The 19505-nt window shown below is 41.6% G+C and overlaps 1 protein-coding gene across 2 annotated transcripts in view; it reads left to right on the top strand.

The window, feature by feature from the left end:
• Positions 1–19505, top strand: part of GLIS1 (GLIS family zinc finger 1) — a 207783-nt gene that overhangs the window by 176708 nt on the left and 11570 nt on the right. Inside the window, exons 7-8 of one of the 2 annotated variants that reach the window (XM_040611321.1) lie at positions 4373–4478; positions 19317–19501. In XM_040611321.1, coding sequence (XP_040467255.1) covers positions 4373–4478; positions 19317–19501 — 291 coding nt within the window. Of the gene's footprint in view, positions 1–4327; positions 4479–19316; positions 19502–19505 lie in introns of both variants that reach the window. The other variant, XM_040611320.1, reaches the window with a different exon arrangement.

Below are 19505 nucleotides of genomic sequence, written 5' to 3'. Positions count from 1 at the left end.
AAGGAAGAAAAACTGTAAAACGAGTGAAATTTTAGAAGTATTGAAAATTATACTGAGGCTGGACTAGCAACTGCTCTTCCCGCCTTGAGTTCTTCCACCACAGAGGCACCTAGTTTCCTGGGCAAAGGGATCCACGCAGCAAAGGCAAAAAAGATCTTCCTTTCCATTAGGGCTTGGCAGTGGGAAGGATTTCATACACCCTCATATCAGCAGATACTTCCTGCTTCCCCGAACGAGGCAGTTCGCACTCTCTCTTTCCTGATAAACTGCCACTGCCAATATTTCATTCTAAAAGCACCATCTTTGGGCTTAACACCCATGAACATACCATTAGGTAGTCATGGAATCACAGTGACAGCAGCTCCAAACTCTGAGTGCCCTTAAGTCTGGAATAAAATACGTCAAAATGAATTCCGGTAGCAGAATAAATGGCTGGAAGCTGATAGCATTCATAGTGCCTAGTATAGCACACCCTGCACAGTGCCCACGGCCAGAGAAAGGTCTGTCCCTCTGAGGGAAGGGAGGTTTATGTTCTGTTGGAGTGCCCCTGTTTTGCACTGTGTGAGATAAATAACTTTAAACTTAAGTACCAATTTGGTCCTCAGTGACTCAACAGAAATGACTAATGTCTCATTGCAGACTCACATGGAATCTTGTAGTAAATCCCATCTTCCATTGTCTGTGCCACATGGCCCTCGAAGTACTCTTAATTATAGGCAGACACGCCATGCAAGCAAAGCAAGTGAACAATAGGGTCGATTCTTTGTCTACGTTGGCTCGTGTCTTGGCTTTCTCACTATCCAGAAGCTTCAGGAGCAGATGCAGCCCTCATCCAAATGGTCGGCTGTGCAGTCTCAGAGCCTCACCACCAGGCCCAGGAGCATGCATCGCCGTGTCTGATGCCAGAGCAGCCTCGCAGCTCCCCGCACCCCTCCCCAGTAGCCCTGTGTCTGAGGGATACATGCTGCACAAGTCAGGGCTCCGGGTGTAGTTGTGCTTCCTTAGGAAGCAAGGCTTACGTAATCATTTTGCTCGCCTCTCTGTCCACATGTGTGGCAGTCCCCTTCCCCACAGTATTTTCTTAAATCCATTAGCCGAGCTCAACCACATTTGACAAACGCCTCAAAGATAATTGCGCTCTGACAAGTTTCATGAATACTGGCAGCTGGATACCAGAGAGTGGCACCCAAAATTAGTGTTCCCACTGCGGGAGAGGCGGGCAGGGCTCAGCTGTGACACATGCTGCTTGGCAGCAGGCAGCACACGTGTAGCGCCACATTTGTCTAAGTGTCGCAGAGGATATGGGGACAGCTGGGTTTACCCCAACATGCTTCAGCCGACGTTGCGGTGGGCTGCCGATCTAGCAGTGCCGTGGAGAGGGGGCGTCAGTGCATGGGGAGCCAGTGGCTTCTGGGGTGAGGCAGCACAAGCTGTGGTGTGGAAGCGGGGTGGGGGGATGTGAGGACGAGAGATGCCACATGTCAAACTGAGCGTGAGCGAGGGTGTTGTGGTAAGTAAAGATGCAGGAAAAGGAAAACTCACTGATGAGCAAATCCTACAAGCCTCAGCACATGCGTTCCCCAAGCAGGGACCTTTTCTGGAGAAGGTGTGATCGGTAAATCAAAAGATGGATAAACTGAGGGTAGATGGAAGAAGGCCTACTTTACCTAGGAGAGCAGGTCCACAGCTAGACAACTTTTCAAGCCCAGGGGTGGGAAATGGGTGTCTACCCTAGTAGTTCCACAGATGATTAAAGTCCTCTGCATAGTGGTTGGCTATGACAGAAGCTCAAGGTGACAGGGATTCTGGTTTCATTTCATTTTCTGATGGGGTGGGTTTGATACATGGGATCATACAGGACTTGGCTCCTGGACATATGGATGTGTGGGGTGGTTTTTTTAACATTTTCTTGCTTCTCTACAGGGGTATGCTGATTGGAGGCACTCTGCTACTCTGTCTTTCTAATCCACCTCAGGCAAAGAATTGAACTATCCTCAGTAGCTGAGACAGTAAGGAAGGGGCCAGGAGAGACATATTAAATATTCATGAACTGTTCAGGGGTGGGATTGTGAGATAAAACATTGAGTGTGTTTACTGGCCACCACAGTGCTAAAACTACTTTTTGGGGGGTTTTGAGCTTTTTGTTCAAGTTACTGACAGGGGCCAGTAATAGTCTGCTAGCCTTAAAGAGCATAAACGTCTCCTTTTATGTTCAGCAGTTTCCTCCGGGCTGTGCTGCCAATATACCTGAACTGCATGTTGTAGGAGATACAGCTGAAGTGTGAAATGACACTACACAGTCAGGGTCAAATTGGTGTTTGGCTCATCTTCCAAGCCTGATAATAAATGTATAAACAGTAAGGATCTGGGGGAAGTGAAACCATTGTATTATAAAATAGACTGAAGCCACCAGCAGAAAAACTGTTTTTGCAATGTAGCATTCTAGCTACTGACTTATTGTTATCAGAAGAGGCTTTGACAAATAAATCCTAGCATCACCTGGGAACATCTGACTTCTTTAAAGCCCCTTCTGTCTGGCTCTCAGTGCAGAAAGCAAGTTGGTTTCACTGGCTGGTTGACAAATGTTCTGTCTAGCAGGAGACAGAGATGATGTGGTTCATTTTTGTTGCTTTAGATCTGTCAACAGCTGAGGAGTCATTGTTCATGAGAGGTTTTTGACTCATCTGAAGTCCCTGACAAAGGTGGCTGGAATCTTGCCTTAGTGGTTCTGCTGTTCAGTCACACAGAAACAGATGCTGACATTCAGCCGTTGCTTATCTGCCCAGAGGGCTGTCACACATTCCCCACAGCTCCAGATTTTCATGTTGCCTTCTGCTTATTCCATGTCACTGGGAGGGTCTGGGAGCAGTGCCATCCAGAACCCTGTCAGTGACACAGGACATGGCCAAACATAGCTGACACAGTTCTGTCTGCCTGACTGTGTAGCTCTGCACACAGTGAGTGGGAGAGGAAAGATGAATGCTACAGGAGCAGACGAGGCAAAGAAACTACGTCTTGGAGGGAGCGTGAGGTCTTCTGTGCTGTATAGCTGGACACTGTGGGAGCTGGAAAACTTCATTTGCTCCCCACAGCCTTCAGAACACAATGTCGAGTGGCTGCTCTAGTCCTCCTCTGTGTTCAGATTCCCCGGGAGGCATGCCCTGGTGGGCCAGAACGCTGGGAGATGTCTTATAGGCAGACTTTAAGAAGAGGAGGAGAAAGACAGAGAAACTGAGAACAGAAGGACTAGACTTTTCCAAGAATTGCATCTAGGAGCCAGTCCTTTTTTCCCCTGCCATGGAGTAGCATTTGCAAACAGCGTTTGTAACTTCCAGGCAGCAAGCACTTCTGCAGTCTCCCCTCATTACAGAGACCTGCCCTCAGTGCAGCCTTCATGCTAAAAGTCAGTGCCAAGGCCCTGACCCCCAGACAGCCCAGGCTCTTTTAGTGCATGGCTTACTCTTTAGAAGGAAGGCTGTAAGAAAAAACTTAATCCCAGCATCTTAGAGTGCTGGGCAAAGCCTTCCTCAACAAAGTGTGTGCTTGAGGATGTGGTGGGCTCTTGGCTCTTGGTGTCTGACTGCCACGGTAGAGGAGAGTGGCCAGAGTCCCCAGAAAAATGGGACATCCACACTCCTTCAGTACCTCTGTGTACTAGTAAACCTTTTGTTTTCATGTTCTTACTAAAAATTTCTCCTCGCTCCTCTTTGGGTTTAATTTATTGGGGTTTCATTTGTACAATATTTGCTATTTTTGAATTGTCTGGGATGTCCAGCAGCATACTAACTGAAATTCAAAATAAAAAGTTTGAAATTAACAACGAAAAAACCCAGGTCCTGGTCCCCCTTATGCAAGTACAGTGCTCCAAGTTCGATGTCTGATGTAATGTCGGCAAGGTATCATGTACTGTTCTGCTGTCAGTATGAGCTCCATTGTGCTGCAAACAACTGAGCACTGCAGGTTCTCCCTCAGAAGTGTGGTAAAGGCAGGGTGAGAGTCCTGCCAAGGCCTGCTAGCTGTTAGGGGGAGCGCTTACAGGTCTGCTGTCAGAGCACGGAAGAAATGGACCACCTGAGAGGGTTGGAGGGGAGATGTACATGTGTCAGAACAGCTTTGAGTGCTGTTCCAAGCACAGCAGTGTTTGCTGATACTGGTTCTCTGAGTAGGTGACTCCCCCTGGCAGTATGACTCCCCCAACAGAAGTGGGCTGCTGTGTGGTTGTGTCTCAGTGTTCGGTGGAGGAATAGGGAAGGAGTTGGGGACTGTCAAGGACTTATTTGTATGCTTCCTTGCTTATTGTATTTTGCAAAATGATCTGTGTTCACAGGCATGTACAGTGGTTCCAGCGCTAACCATAACGGTCCCTCACCAGGTATATTGCCGCCTCCTCATGACATCCCTTCAAGACATCATCCACTCGACTCTACTCTTTCCAGTCCACATCACCATCAGTCACCGCTGGAGAATGCGAGGGAAGGGTACGTGTGAGAAACATGTGCAGTCTTTGTCTGGCATGGTAATGAATGATTAATTGTTTATTTTATTTTGCATGGGTGCTGTTCAAGTGGAAAACACTGGCCCAAACTAAGCAATTTTGTTTGGTTTAGAATCATAGAATAATTTAGTTTTGAAGAGACCTCAGAAGGTGATGTCATCCATCCCCTGTGCAAAGCAGGTTGTTCAGGTCCTTGTACTTGTCTTCAACAAAACACATTGAGTTGTTTTTCTTCATAGCACTTAGATTTTATTTTATTTTTTTTTTAATTCCTCCTTGATGACTTCTTGTAGGTTTGGATAAGTGCAGAGAACATTTCTCAGCAAAAATGAGAAATCTCACAAAGGGTAAAAACCCAAACGATGACTCACTCAGGAGCAAGGGGTGTTTGCCGTAGTTAAGACTTAGGTAGTGTCAGAGTGGCAGGCTTTCTCACTTCCTTGCTCTCTGATAAGATTTTCTGTAATACATGTCTCAGCAGCAGACATTCACTAGCAAGATCCTAATCAGGGAAGAATATATTATCCCACTGATGGTATAGATTGCATTGCTACAGTATGGATTGCATTGCATTGTTACAGTACCTGATATTTCTAAAGGACCATTTGCTCAAGGATCTCATAACGTCTTCTCAACAGTAAAGAATGTTCTGTAAGCCACAAATTTCTGCACTAATCTTTTTGCTCAGATTTTTTTTGGTGCCTAGCCTCATGCAAATTAAACATCAAAGTTACAGTTTTAATTCCCACACTTTGGGCAGGGAGGGGACTCCGATTTTGCTTTACTGATGGGAACCTGGGATACAGAGAGATGAAGAGATTTTTTTTCCCCTAAAAATATGTTGGGGTTCTTTAGCAAATACAGCAATTGAATGCAGAGTTTTCCCATCCTAGTCCAGGGCTGACCTACCCCTTCTTTTATATGGGGAAAGAAAAGCCCAGAAATTTTTTAATTGTATGCTTTAAGCAAAGGGCCGAAGGCAGAATCTATGTGGCATGGAAGGGGCATGACAAGGAAAGGTGCACCTGGAGTAGTTGAAGAACAATCTATCTGATTGAGCGAATTCAATTCGGAACAAATTACTCCATTTTTTTTCTTAATTGGGGAACAAATGCTGTAGCAAGCTTAGCTTCTGTACCCCGTTCCTCCTTCGACCATCTCTTCTGACCTATGCCAGCAGCAGGTACCAGTGCTCCCTCCCAACGTATGATGCATATCTGCCCATCACGGGAATAGACTTCTGTCCCTGTCATGAGATGCCTGTGCCCAATCCTTTGCCTTCCCTGCCACGGCACCCACATTCCCAACTATGTGTTTCCTGTTGGCAGACTCATGCCTGTGGCAGTCACGGCTTTTTTGTAGGCACTGGGCATGCTGATTTAGATGGAAGCTACACCAGATAAACAGGAAGTTTTCTGTAGCAGAGAAGGCAGTGAGCGCAAATAGGAAGAATGGGAGACAGACAGTCCAAAGTGAGGGTAATCCATGAGCAATTCTTTCCCTGCAGAATGGGACTACTTGAGCCTGGGGGAGTAGGATCCCCTCCTGTCGCTGCTCCCCAGTGTGCTGCTCAGCTGTTTCCTCTTTGAGTTGGTTCCTAGGGGAGGTAAGGCAAAAAGTCCCAAACAAGAATAAAATGAAGTAAGGATATACTATGGGAAGGATTTAACAGGCTGTCGGTAAGGTGGCTTTGTTTCTAAGGCACTTCATGTTCTGGTACTGTTGATGCGAAATGAAAGCAAAGACTTCAGCAGAATGAGGGCAACAGACGGTTTTTCAGTTTAAGGCTCTGAAGCTCCCAGAGGAATTCTCCTTGCTGCCCCTCATGTCTCCATTCCAGAGTACAGCACTCATCTCTCAGCAGAAACACAAAAGCCGAGTGAGCAGAGTTGCTCACGGAACTCCTTCTACCAACATTTTTGTCATTTGCTTAGGCCACAGTTACATCAGAATTGTCTCTGCCGTTTTCAGTTCTAGATGCTTATATACCTAAGTAATGTAAAGTCTTTGCAGAAACACCGTAGTTAATGTGCTATGACAAAATGTGAGATGATAACAGATTTCTAACCATGAACCAAACATCAGGAAATGGAAAGTGGAATGTATTTTTGAATAGTTATTTTAAAACAGGCTATCTAGTTTCATGACATAATTACTTGGAATTTTTCAGCATCTCAAATACCATTTCCTAAACTCAAAGTAATCTGCATTCAGCTTTGTCAATATCCAGCCCAAGATCCTTTTGCTGTATTTAATTGTTTATGCTTACGATATTAAGGACTCCTGAAATACAGCCCGTATATGACATTTTAATTGCAAGTACAGAAATATAATGGGAACTAATAGGCCTTGAATTATACTTAGCACCGTTTTGTTTAAAGCATTCATCCATTTAACTGGGCAAAATCACTTAATAATCTAATGCTTGGAGCCACTGAATTATAGAACTGTTACACCTTTGCCAGTTCATAGCAGTACGGCATGACTCATATAAAATATATATGGTTTACAATAGGAAAGAAACACCTAACACCACCTTTCCTCATATCAACTGCTCCAGCTTTCTGGCACACATATAATGTTTTGCCTCATTTGTCAGCTGTCGCAGCATTCATGTTTAAGTAAATGTGAAGAATTTCTATACTGTGAATCAGTATGATGACAAGACTGGATTGCATAGTTTAAGTCTGCGGCATGAACCAAATGATTACTATCAAGAAATCTAATTACTGAGTCATCAAATATGCAAGATGCCAAAAACTACATGAGGCGGAGTACAAATAGTCTACTCAAGTTTGACATAAGATTCAGAATTTGATTTAAGGGCTTTTTCTTTTTTTTTAAAAAAAAAGCCCTATGTTATACCATCCTTTGCCAAAGTCAATACCAAGTGCAGCAGTCAATTTTCCCAAATGGTTTGCTAAGACATTTAAATAGTTTGACAAAATTATCTAATTCACTTGAAAATGTTCTAACAAAATCTGACTTCATTACCAAATGTATTTATACTGGCTTTATACAATCTGGAGAGTATTTTTTCAAATTCTGGTATGAAGTGTATGCTAGACCAAAAGATTTTACTTATATTGATATTAATTAAACTAAAAGTGTGTGACTGAGAAATATTTTGGCATCCAGAAAGTGGGCTTGTTGTGATCCAGGTTTAAATATGTATTTATTTTTTATTTCAGGTCGCAAAGGTTTATTTTAGCATTTCTTGTAGCATATGCCATGTATAATGTCTACCTTGGTTTCATTTTGCCCATTGCAAAAATAGTCTATTTTGATTTCTAGCAGAATGGAGACAGAAAAACAGCTTTTAGTATTACATCTGAGGTGAATGTTGCACTTGGCTTGCTTTCTACTATTTTTTTAGCTGTTATTATCTAAGTAATCTAAAAATGTCATTAGTTTCACTTGTAAACTATCTCTGTGAATTCCAGTTTAGAATATTTAGTGTGATAAATTATCAGCTTAAATGAAACCGATATGACTAAAGTTAAGTGAGTTTGAGTGGTGGCACCAAGTTAGGGATTTGCACCAATTTAACTTAATGACCTAACAAGGTCACTTTGTAGGATCTGAACATGGTCCCTCTATATGTGACTGTGAGGCCTTCTGTCACTTGTCACCCATAACAAACAGCACTTATGTTCTCAAAAGAAGCTGGGGGTACTGACAAATAATAACTTTATTGGGAAGGTGAGGTGTCTCCAAGGGAAAAGAAAGTGAAACTATTTTTTTATATTCCCCTGGTAATTTAGGTCATTTCTGCTCTGTAAACACAACAGTAAATGAAGAACTAGTGGAATTAAGGCACCTGTGATGTCCATAGGTGATGATTCATGAGAACTCTGAATCCAGTCTTGTGAGCCCCTTTAATATAAAGGATTAAGTAACCAAGGTTAGAGGAAGGAGCTTGCCTGGGCTTCTCACCAGCTAACTGCAACCAGTTCCAGACCTTCCCTGAAGAGCCACTTACCCATACATCACAAGAAACAGGACTTAAAAACAGTCAGGTGAAAAGAGACATTTTAATCAGGCTGCTTAAACATCAGAATTTTTGTTTGCTTGCTTCTTAGCACCTGCTAATTCAAACACCACAGAAATACTTAAATGTGAAGGTTCTCTGTTGAAAATTTAGTCCTTCATTTCTCTTTACGTGAGGTAAAACAAAGTACACAGAGCCTCTCTTCTTGCTCAACCAGGGGACACCAGATTTGAAATTCTTGATATTTTAAGATTGAAAACAAATATGCAGGATAAAATCTTGTGGTTTAGATTTGTATGTGTTTGGCAAGAAAAGAGACTGTAAGCCCTGTTACATACATAGCCAGGACCCTGTCAGGTGCCTCCACTTCAGATAAGAATCTGGCCCAGCCCCTCTACCTGCTCTCAGTGAGCTGCAGAGCTGGGAGATGGCACCCTCGAAGCCCACATCTTTTCTCTGTGGGATTGGTTTTGGCTTCAGCGTTACTGGTAGGTGGTGGTGGTGGTATACAAAGGGTTTGGTGGGTGCTTGCTCATCAGATGGGACCAGACTCACATTCTGGCTGTAAGAGTTTTAGTGTTGTTTGCAAGCAGCTAGTTTTCTGAAGCATGACTGTTTCTGGGATAAGATTTAAGAAATTGCCCCAAAACCAATAAAAGAAATGCAGGAGGCTTTTCAATCCGTTATGCTATCTTTTCGAACTGTTGGAATCCAGACCAGGAGGTGAAAATGCGTTTGTGTACCTAATTCTCGTTACTTCAAGAGACAATTAGGTGTATTAACTACTTATGTCTAATTTTAATTAATATTTTAGTTTGTGAGCTCACATAAATAAATTGACTAGGAATGGGCATGTTGCTACAATCTTTGTAGGAAACAAAGTTTTACTCCCTAGAAGTACTCTGGAGAATTAAATACCTACACAGCTTTTATAACAGTTCCAAGGACCAAGGAGATACATCACTCATTCACTGTGGATTCCGCTGGAGAATACTCTTCATTTATAATAGAATACACAAGTCGGTGTTTTAGTCTTTCTTTCAAAAGCACTAAAACCAATAACAAGAAACAGATATCTCTGACAGCTGAAAACATTTTCAATGCTGGAAGCCAAGAACCCATCATAATTTATCTCAGTGTTATGGATCTGAGCACGCAAAAGGGGCATCAGTACATCTGTCCAAAGAAAGAACAATGTACAGGTGCAGAGCTGAGTGAGGTTCATGTAACAAAGAAAATTGGTAATTAAAAGCATCTGGTTTCAAATCCCAAGTCATTTATCTCATTGTAGAAAATGTGATCAGAATTCATTTATAATCATGTCCAGATAGGCTTATACAATTCCCCCCCCCCCCCCTTAAAGTAAAATTAGCACTAGCATAGGCTTATTTCAACAATGTGTGGTTAAGAATAACTTCATGCTTGATCACAGGGTAAAATATTGTTTGGCCATTCATAGAAATAGGTGGGCATGTATTTAATTTGTGTTTCTGAAAGGGCTGGGTTGACACTCATTAGGGAGCTTTCATCAGTGCATCTCAAATTAAATGGTATGTTACCTGCCCAGAAGAGACACTGTAAGCAAAACTATCTTAGAGTAAGAAATAAGAAAGTTATGGGAGAAGGTGGGAGGTTAAAGGAGTTGGTCAGAGTAACTCAGAAAGCATTTAATATGGATTCAACCACAGGTCTTCTGCATTCTATTAACTATTTTAGCCATTACTGGGTTTATCTGTAGTTAAATTTACACTTAACATCTGTAAAGCTGATTTTTGTTCCTTTCCTTTTCAAATTTCTTTTTCTTTTTAGCAAAATTTCTGCAGTTAGATGTAAACCATATATGCCAAACACAATAATTTATCAGGGTATAACAAGTGATTAAGTTATCTTAACATCTCCCACTATTTGGTATAGTGGCTTTTAGACTGTAAACTTGAAAGCAGACATCAACTACCTGTACAGAATCCACCTGCACCTGGAAGCATCTTGCTGCATACTTGCAGACAATAATGACCTTAAATGACTAAAATAAGATAGCTCAGTCAAGCATGCAGTACATGCTGGATAATATTGAGTGTTTGATTGCGTGTCTTTGTAATTGACTTCCTGGCGATTACTTGAACCTAAGGCAGTGCTCTTTATTTAAATATGTTTTGATATTTCTTTGACCACATTAATAAGGATTTTTTAACTTTTGAAATATATTTTCCTGGTAGATTATTAGCAAGATTAAGTTTTCAAATTTCCCATTATGTGTAGCGGCTTCCACTGTAGTGATTCATCAGCTTCATTTCAAACCCATTGAACAAATGCTTATAAATAAAAATGTCTTTTAGATTGGCACAGTTCCCATCATGATTGCTATGATTAACTGCTCTGCAGAAATTGCACATATTAGGTCAGAACAATTGTGAGATATTCATTTAACATAGAAAAAATGTGTTTGCGTGTATGTGTGAGTTTGTGTAGGTAATGAAATGCATTAAAAAATACTGAGTTATGCTTTATACCAAACTGAGACTTACATGCGTATTTGTTAGAAAAGACTGTATTTCAGTACGTCACTCCGTACCTGAAGAGAAGGCCCACGCAGAAAGCCTTTGAGTGTACCAGGAAAGGGCTCCTATGGCTCCTGTGTAATTTTGAACCCAAAGCTGTTTTCCTATCACTGTTACTGGTATTATCAAAAATATTCTAGAGCAATTAAATGACCTAAGACTCTTCAGTCACATTAAAGGTCCCATGGGTGGTGTTCTCCATAATGTTTCTGAAGCCCCTCTTACTCCTCACAGCTAACTAGCTCCTGCACTCTTTGTACAGGCAATTGTTGTCATCACTGCTCGAAGTGTGGGTGAGGGAAGATGCAGAGCTGGATTCAAGTAATCCCAGACAGTATTCTGAATGAAAAATATTATCTGGTATTTCTAGGAAAAGGCTGACAGTGCCTCAGTCCTACTTTAAAGATGTTACAGAGAGAGGTATGTCACACGCTGTGTTAGTAGCAGAGCCAGGAATAAAGCCAGAGTCTCTTACAGTAGCCACCTACTCAAGCTGGCCACAAGCACAGTGAGAAAAGAGAAAATCAGAAACACAGTGTTATATCTTGCAGTGAAGGCCTTGTAAGAAGGGCACTGTGTCACAGCCCAGTAACTTGTTTGCTCATTGTTTGTAGAAAAGGGTAATAAAATGCAGTGATGCCCAGCAAGGTGATCTGCACTGAAGGATTTATTATATATCAGGGGAAGGAGGGGGAAGAGGAGAAAGGAAGAAAGAGGGAGAGAAGGAAAAGATTCCTTGCATTCCAGAAACCTAGCCAGAGGCACCTGGCAGTGATTAGTGCAAAGGTTCACCAAACTTCAGATAGAGTCCGCCTTAAAAAAAAAAAAAAAAAGTGAACGGTATAACTGTTTCCTGAGCATGTGCTGACAGAAATTCCCGTAGGGCAAGACCCAGAACAGAAACACGTGGCAAGAGATTGGGCGCTATCCAGAGACCAGATTAGCAGAGCTTTACACATCATTTTTAATATTATGGGAAGAGATGAAAATCAGTGTTAACTTTTTTTTCCATTAAAAAAAATAATCTCCTGGTCCTGGAACTGAATTGGACTTTCTCACAATATAAGTAACTATAATGCTTGGGGGAGAGATTTTATGAATGAAATGGCTGGCATGCTGGATTTTAGGGTAGAACCTGCTTTCATGGCAAATCACAGTTTTTTAACTAGCTGCAATACTGTACAAGTCACTTAAGATAAAACATGGAGCTTCTTTGCTTTGTGCTTCTTACTCTGGTGCTTTATTATATGCTTTTCTTCATATTAATATGAGTGAAACGTAATTCTCAAAGTCAAGATTGTTTGATATGGCTATATGCTATGCATGAGAACTTTATTACAGAATGGTCTTATAACCCAAAATATACAAAAAAATATCTGAGATAAAGGACAGATGTTTTTCAGTCTGGATTTGGTCCTGTTTCCACTGAACTCAATGGGATATGGGTTGAGGTTCTTTGTCTAGCTGAGGAATCTGCCAATCAAGCCATCACATCACTAAAAAAAAAACCCAAACCCAGACAGTTTTCATATTGGAAACATCCCTACCTTAGATATTTCTGTTTTGCTGTTACACTTCATTTGCTGTTACACTTACTATTCAAGAATCTTAGTTTGAATTTATTTTCATTATTTTTCTATTTTCCATTCAATATTTACTAATTAAGTATACTGCTTATAGGTTTTGGCAGTCAAGAGACGATCAACTAGATCATGCAAAAGCTCATCTTAAAACTGCTCAGAATCTGGCTTTACAATTTCTTACCCTGTGTTAGTTTGTCCAGGAACTGCTATTGAACGAAGACAGACTAAAGTAAAGTGTGAATCTGTTTCTTACTCAGAATAAGTACTGTGGATGAATATAGAAAATATGCTTCTAGGCATCTTGACAGAAAGCTCAGAAAAATCAATATTGATATGTATTTATTTTTTGGTTCTTTATGTTGCGATAATATTGGGACAAGACATTTGGTGGTGTGCGTTCTGCAAGTACACAGATTCTTATACACCACTGCCTACTTCAGGAGGCTGAAAATGGAGGCAGGATAAGTAATTCTAAAACAAGGCAGTGGTACTTGTAGCCTATTAGATGTCTTTTCTATAGCTCAGCTAGCTCATGGCATACCTAGATACTTCCCTCACATGGGCCTTACTTACAATTAAATATAAACTTTCACCATCCAAAATTGTATTGTTAAAACATGATCACAAAAAAAAATTATGTGAAAGTCTTATTGGGATTTATGTTTGTTTTCTAAAGGTATGCGTTTTTATAAAATGAAAGAGAAGACAGGTTAATATTGTCTGTGTTGTCACTTTTCATTTTCTTTTTAAAAAAATCCTGTTAAGATGAAGATTTTTGAGCATTCCCATTGATGTGTGCGGCAAATGCATTGCAGTAGACGTGAGGAATTGGCTTGTTGTCGATGTCTAACATTTGGTTTGATGACTTGGTGGGAGGTATCTCATCTAACTTAAAGAGCTTCCCTTAGGAAAGGCTGTGAAGCTGAGTTGAAATTTTAAGACTGTTCAGCAAAGTGCAGAAATGTGCACAGTACCATAGACAAGGGATGTTATCAAGTTAGGATCAGTTCTTCCAGTAGTTTTCTCTTGGTTGTGTGGATGAAAGTATTACATAAACAAGATTTTTCTGATTAGTCCTTTTACTTAATTGTCTGCTGATGCATCCTCAGGAGAGGAATGCATTAGCTTTGCAGCTCCACCTGAAATCATAGGTCCCTCAAGACTAGTATTATGTCTTCAGCGCTGTCCTACACATGGTGCTTCAAAGGGAATTTGAAAAAACCCACAATACCTGGTCAATCATACAAAGTTGAATGATGAGTGAAGAGAGAGGAGAATTCCTCTCTGCCTCCTTGGGTGATCAGTTTACATCCTGAAGCACAAGATTTGATTAGCCCTCGCTTAGCATGGAAATGTTGGTTTTGCCCATTAAATTATTAAGTCCCTTTTTAAAAAAACAGACATTTTGTTTGGTTCTGTGACTTCCTGTGGCTATGAATGCCACAGGCCAGGGCATGCTGTGTGAGCAAAATGTTCCTTTTGTTTTAAGCCAACCTGCTTCTCTCTGTGGTACAGGCCCTGTTGCTCCTGTGTCTTGGACAAGGTGGAGAGAAGGCTGGCTTCTCCACTGCACCCTTGTAATCGGAAAAAACTGCATTTTAAATTCTGTTCTTTCAATGGCATGCTTGTAGTCTTGGAAGTTTTACTTACTATTCTAGTATATCTTCAGATATTTTTAACTCCCACAATAACTTAATCCATCAAAACAGAACTGGGTTTACCACTGTTAATATATGGTCATTTATAAGTAGATTCTTACTGCCTCCCACTGTGTAATCCCTTTCTCTTATTATAACTGCTCAAGAAAGTTGCACAGCACTGCCGTTCCCAAAAGACACTGAAAGTTCAAAACCAGTCAACACGTGTAAGGAACACAGACCTTTTGGGGACTTGATGATCTTAAAGGTCTTTTCCAACCTAAAAGATTCTATGATTCTGTACCTCTCTGTGTGACAGGGATTGAAAAGCACTTCATTAGGTCTGAAGTCACCAAAATGAATGTTCAGGTGAAAAAGCTTTCCTACTTGCATCATATTTTGCACACAGCAAAGTTTTTAGCAGGAGCAGTTTCATCAGTAGACAACTGGAAAACTGCTGGATTCAGAGAGGGCTTGCTAGTCAACTTCATTAGTGTCTGCTGCAGGTAATGGCTAGAAATAAGGTAAATTATCTTTCACGTAAGGGACATAGGTTTCCACCAATGGAGTAGTAAAACCTTGCAGTGGGTTAATTTGTTGCTTGAGTTACCATCAAGCATCCTTTAAGACAGGGTACACCATTAACAGCCAGACTACATCATCAGTGGAAGCAATCTAAGAACCATTGATTCTTCTTAGCTTTGTCACAAGGTTTATGGAGATAGCAAAAAGATTTACACTCCTGAACAGAAACATGCTGCATAGCTAGGAGCCCTCAAATGTAATGAACGAAGGAAAGATAAGGATTTTTTTTTACATGTGTGTGAGAGTATTTATTTATGTATCTCTATATATAGCTATATATAGGCACAGGTATATATTTAAATGCCCCGAAAGGACCTGCAAATTTACTGAATTATACAAGTTACAATTAAAGTAAAATATATGGTATATATTTATTATTAATATCCAAACCAAAGCAAATTGTGGTTGTAGTATGGTATTAACAGGAAATGTCCAGGCTATTAGTTATTGAAACATACATGCCTGAGCTACTGCCTGGGAATTTTTAATGTATCCAGCTGAGTTCCTGGTGTAAGTAGTTCAGTGTTTCTTCTTCCACACACAAGGCATCTTCTTTTAAGTGCTTTTCTGTTGCTAATGCATTATCTATTTAATTTGTATCAGGAATGATTCTGGTTTTCTTTTAACAGCCTCAGTATCACAGCAACCTAATTACTAGGCAAATATTCAGGAGAGAATTAAAAACACGGCACTTGGAACTGGACAGTTAGCTGATGAAAATACTCTCCTTGAGCGTGCCAGGGCACATTCACCATGCATACACACACACAAAATAATATCTTAGGGACCAGCTCGAGCTTCAGGCATTGTGCTGAGTATTTTATGGAGACAAATCCCTGTGTTGGCCACTTGTAGCTAATATAGCCAGTTTTTTCTGCTGAGCAAAGCTCTTTCCTAGCTAAAAACTGTGCCTTAACTTATGGGAAAGATGTTAAATTCCCTTTTGGGGAGAGACTGAGCAGAGCATAGTAGATTTTATGGTGACCAGCACAATTGTATCGAAGTCTCTCTTCATGCAGAGGAGGCAGCGATGGTCAAGTGTTTGTTACACGGTGCTTCCAGGGTTTCAGCCCAAGTTCCTGTGCTACAGTAAGTTCCTAGGATACAGGCTGCCCGCAGACAGCTATGTGTGCTGAGCTCCAGCACGGTGACAGCAGTGCCCAGCGGGAGCAGGGAGCTGGCAGCTCTAGCTCTGTGCAGCTGCTCAGCTTGCCCAGCTGGAGCAGGGCCTGCACCCACCTCTCCCCACGCCCCCACCGCAGCCCCCACCTCCTGCCCCGCATGAGGAGTCTCACCTGCTCCTAACCAGACATGTCCTAGGTGTCGAGGCCCAAACGCTCTTGCAACTACAGGAAAACAGGCGTACAAAAGAGTGAATGGGAAGAAGCGCTGCTTTTAAAATAACAGCAAAACCTGTTAAATTCTTCTCACGTGGTTAAGATTTAAATAGCATCTAGAAGTAGTTGAAAACTGGGTAGGGAAGCTACGTTTTTCAGTATTCCCACAGCTGGGCACCTTAAATGTACCATTTTTGTTTGACATGCAACATATTTGCATGTAATTTAAAAATCTGATTGCTCAGCCATCCTAACAAAGCATTTGACAGAGAGCAGCCCAGCAGGCCTCTATGGGGTGCTACATTTCCCAGCAGTAGCCAGAACAAGACATTTCAAGAGAAGGCTGAGGAAACCCAACGCAGACAGTTGCAGAGCGCTGGCTCACCAGAAGTATTTTCCTCCCTCATTCAGAGTGGTTTCTGGCTCATCCAGGCCTTGGAATTTTTAGTACATCTTTTGTTTCTCTTTTAAATGTGTGTGTGGTCATTAGCCATATAAATGTCACTATCATGATCTCTTTTAGCTATTATCTTTCCAATGAAAACAACTGCAATCTTTTAAATCTCTGTTCAGATAGAAGCATTTCCAGGCTTCTAATAGCATTTCTGGCATGTTGAGACAATGTCTCCATGTGTGCCGTTTGAAGGGGCTGGTGACCATTTTGTAATTTGTGGTTGTGCTTTGCCAGCACTCGCTTGCAGCCTCGGAAGAGACCGTCGCAAAGGCCTTTCTGTAGGTCCCAGCACATAATGTCAGCCCCATCTTCATGCAGTAGTTCACCACAGACAAGCATTTGAGAGCATTTACAGAAGATATGACTTGTAGCTGGGCTGCATGACAGCTCATTTGTGTTAAACTATTTCTCTGCTGAGACCTTTGAGGAAAAACTACAGCCACATGGGAGCTGACCTTAGTGTTTAGCTGCTTCTTAGCAAATAAACTCGGCATTTCCCCCCAGTCATCTGCTCTTGCAGCAGTTCAGACTCCAGAGAGCATTTTCTGTCTCTGACCTGAAGAGGGCACAGGTGGCCCCTGCCTTCCCCACGGCCCTTTTTTGCACCTCTGCAGCCCCAAGCCTTTACCCTCGGGTACGGGAAGGGCCGCCCCAGCTCTTTTGCTGAGCTCTTTTTAATATGCACTTAAAATAAAAAACACATAAGATTTTCTTTGCATGTTGGCTCTTAAAATTCTACTTTAGTCTTCTTCAGTTTACATATTACTGGTCATCGCTTATTGGGGAGGTGGGGTACTGTCATTCCCACAAAAAAAATTATTTTCCAGTTCTTACATATTTGGCTTGAAAATATCTTTGCCTTCACCCATTTAACAATACTGGTTTAATTCTTCAGTTTAGTTTTGGGATATTCAGAGTCTCTGTGGTTTGTATTATATGCCTTATTTTCCTGCTTTGGCAGATGGAATTATTTCAGCATAGGATGGGCTTTGACTGGGGTTGATTTATTTAAACCCCTTTTAATAGAGTGTCACTGTGACAGCTTTTGGCAGTGTTTCTCTGCCTCTCATGTTAAATTTGATTAAGCTGTTGTCACCATTAATTCACAGTTCATCTATATTTACCTCTTGAACGCTCCCATGTAGTGCTTTAGCCCTAAGTCAAGCATAGGATTCAACTTGGGGAGTGAGGCTAACTGCTCCAAGAAGCAGTCTGTAAACTGGTGAGGATCTGCTATTGCAAATCATAGTTTATGGTGTTTGAACGGCTTGTGCAGTGGTAGAAGACGGCACCAGTGAGAGATTTAATTTGTTTTTTAGTTGATTCTTTGTACACCTGCAATGGTTTGTGCTCAGTATTTTTTTCCAGTTGGTGACATGTATTACAACCTGCAGGGGTATTTTTATTTCTGTGCCTCAGGACCTGTAGCTGTGAAGTTTCAGCAGGGTGGCTCTCAGACAGACAGGTGGTTTTTCTAGCATTTAAATTAAATGCTCAAATTGCCACTTCTTATGTTTAGGAAAAGCTCCAGAGGCAGCAGAGAGGATATGGTGTACATACGGTCTGTACAGCCTGCCCATTTGACAGCGTAGCACTGGGCTGTGCAGCAAAAGGCCATTTGTCACAGCTACCATAGGAGGGTAAAAGATCCAGCTTCTACCTATTTACTCATTTACAGTTAGTTTAAAGCAGCTCAAAAAGAGGATTGTACATGAATGGCCAAGTTTTGGTCCCACCTTATGCACCATGCCATCCTTCTGGCTGTAAATGGCCAAAAGGCAGTTCTCTGGCAAAGGGCTCGTCCCTTCTGGGCCAGCTGCTGTACCACCCCTTGGTGGGATGGTCACGTTGCAGCAAGGAGGAAGCACTGAAGCTTCTCTGCTCTGCCAGTGGCAGAGGATGCCCAGGGACTTCATGGAAGTGAGTTAGTGAGTTTCTTCCTCAGGTGCTCCAGCTCCTGGTGGGAGCACTGGGTCAGGGTCCGTTCCCTGAGCAGGACTGCCACATCTCTCCTGTGCTGGCCCAAGTCCCAGACATCTGGGGGAATTTTCCACCTCTCAGGTATAACCACTTCTCAATCTTACACTGAGCAGTGCCACCACAAGCAAACACTTTCTCAGATTTTTTCTTTGAAAGGACAGTACCATCTGTTGCAGTTAAAACTGTATTTCTAAGTCTAAAAAATTGTACGTGAGGAGTAACTGAAACTAATGCTTTTCTTTGTCTTGGCTTCAACTTGGGTGTAAAGCTTTATCCTGTTGCTGCTACAAAGGCACTTAAACAATTTACTTGCATTTACTCACTTAACTACATTTTCCGCTTCTGTATTCTGGACAAGAATCTCAACTTACAAAATTTTAAATTAAAACAGAGCTGTGTTTAAGTTGCTAACCAAGGAGTGGTGTCATTTTGATCCTGTCATGGCTACTACAGGAAGTCAGTATAGAGGAATAGACATCTTTTTCTAACTCCCTTTCCTCCTAATGAATACCTGAAAGCAGCACTGAATTGCTTTTGTTTGTTTGTTTGTTTTTGTTTTTTTAAACAATGTAATTTCTACCTGCAAAATAAACATTTCAGTAGTTTGGCCATTATGGAAATAGGGCCTTTCAAGTATTTCATTTTCCCATATTGTGATGTGATATGTGAAGTTAATTCTGTCTTTTCTTTTTCTAGGCTTGCCTCCAACATAATCTCTCCACTTGTCAGCCCCCTGAAAGCATTAGTTCCACCTTCCCTATTGCAGAAACACGGCTCTCCGTCATCACACAGCCAGTCACCAAATGGGCAGCAATTTTCTGGAATACCAAATAAACCATACGGTCAATTTCAAAATCAGTCTGTACAGCAGGGATCTCAAGGTAA

Source organism: Falco naumanni, chromosome 11 (assembly GCF_017639655.2).
Source record: "Falco naumanni isolate bFalNau1 chromosome 11, bFalNau1.pat, whole genome shotgun sequence".
NCBI lineage: Eukaryota > Metazoa > Chordata > Aves > Falconiformes > Falconidae > Falco > Falco naumanni.
This window is presented reverse-complemented; position numbering and strand designations above follow the sequence as displayed.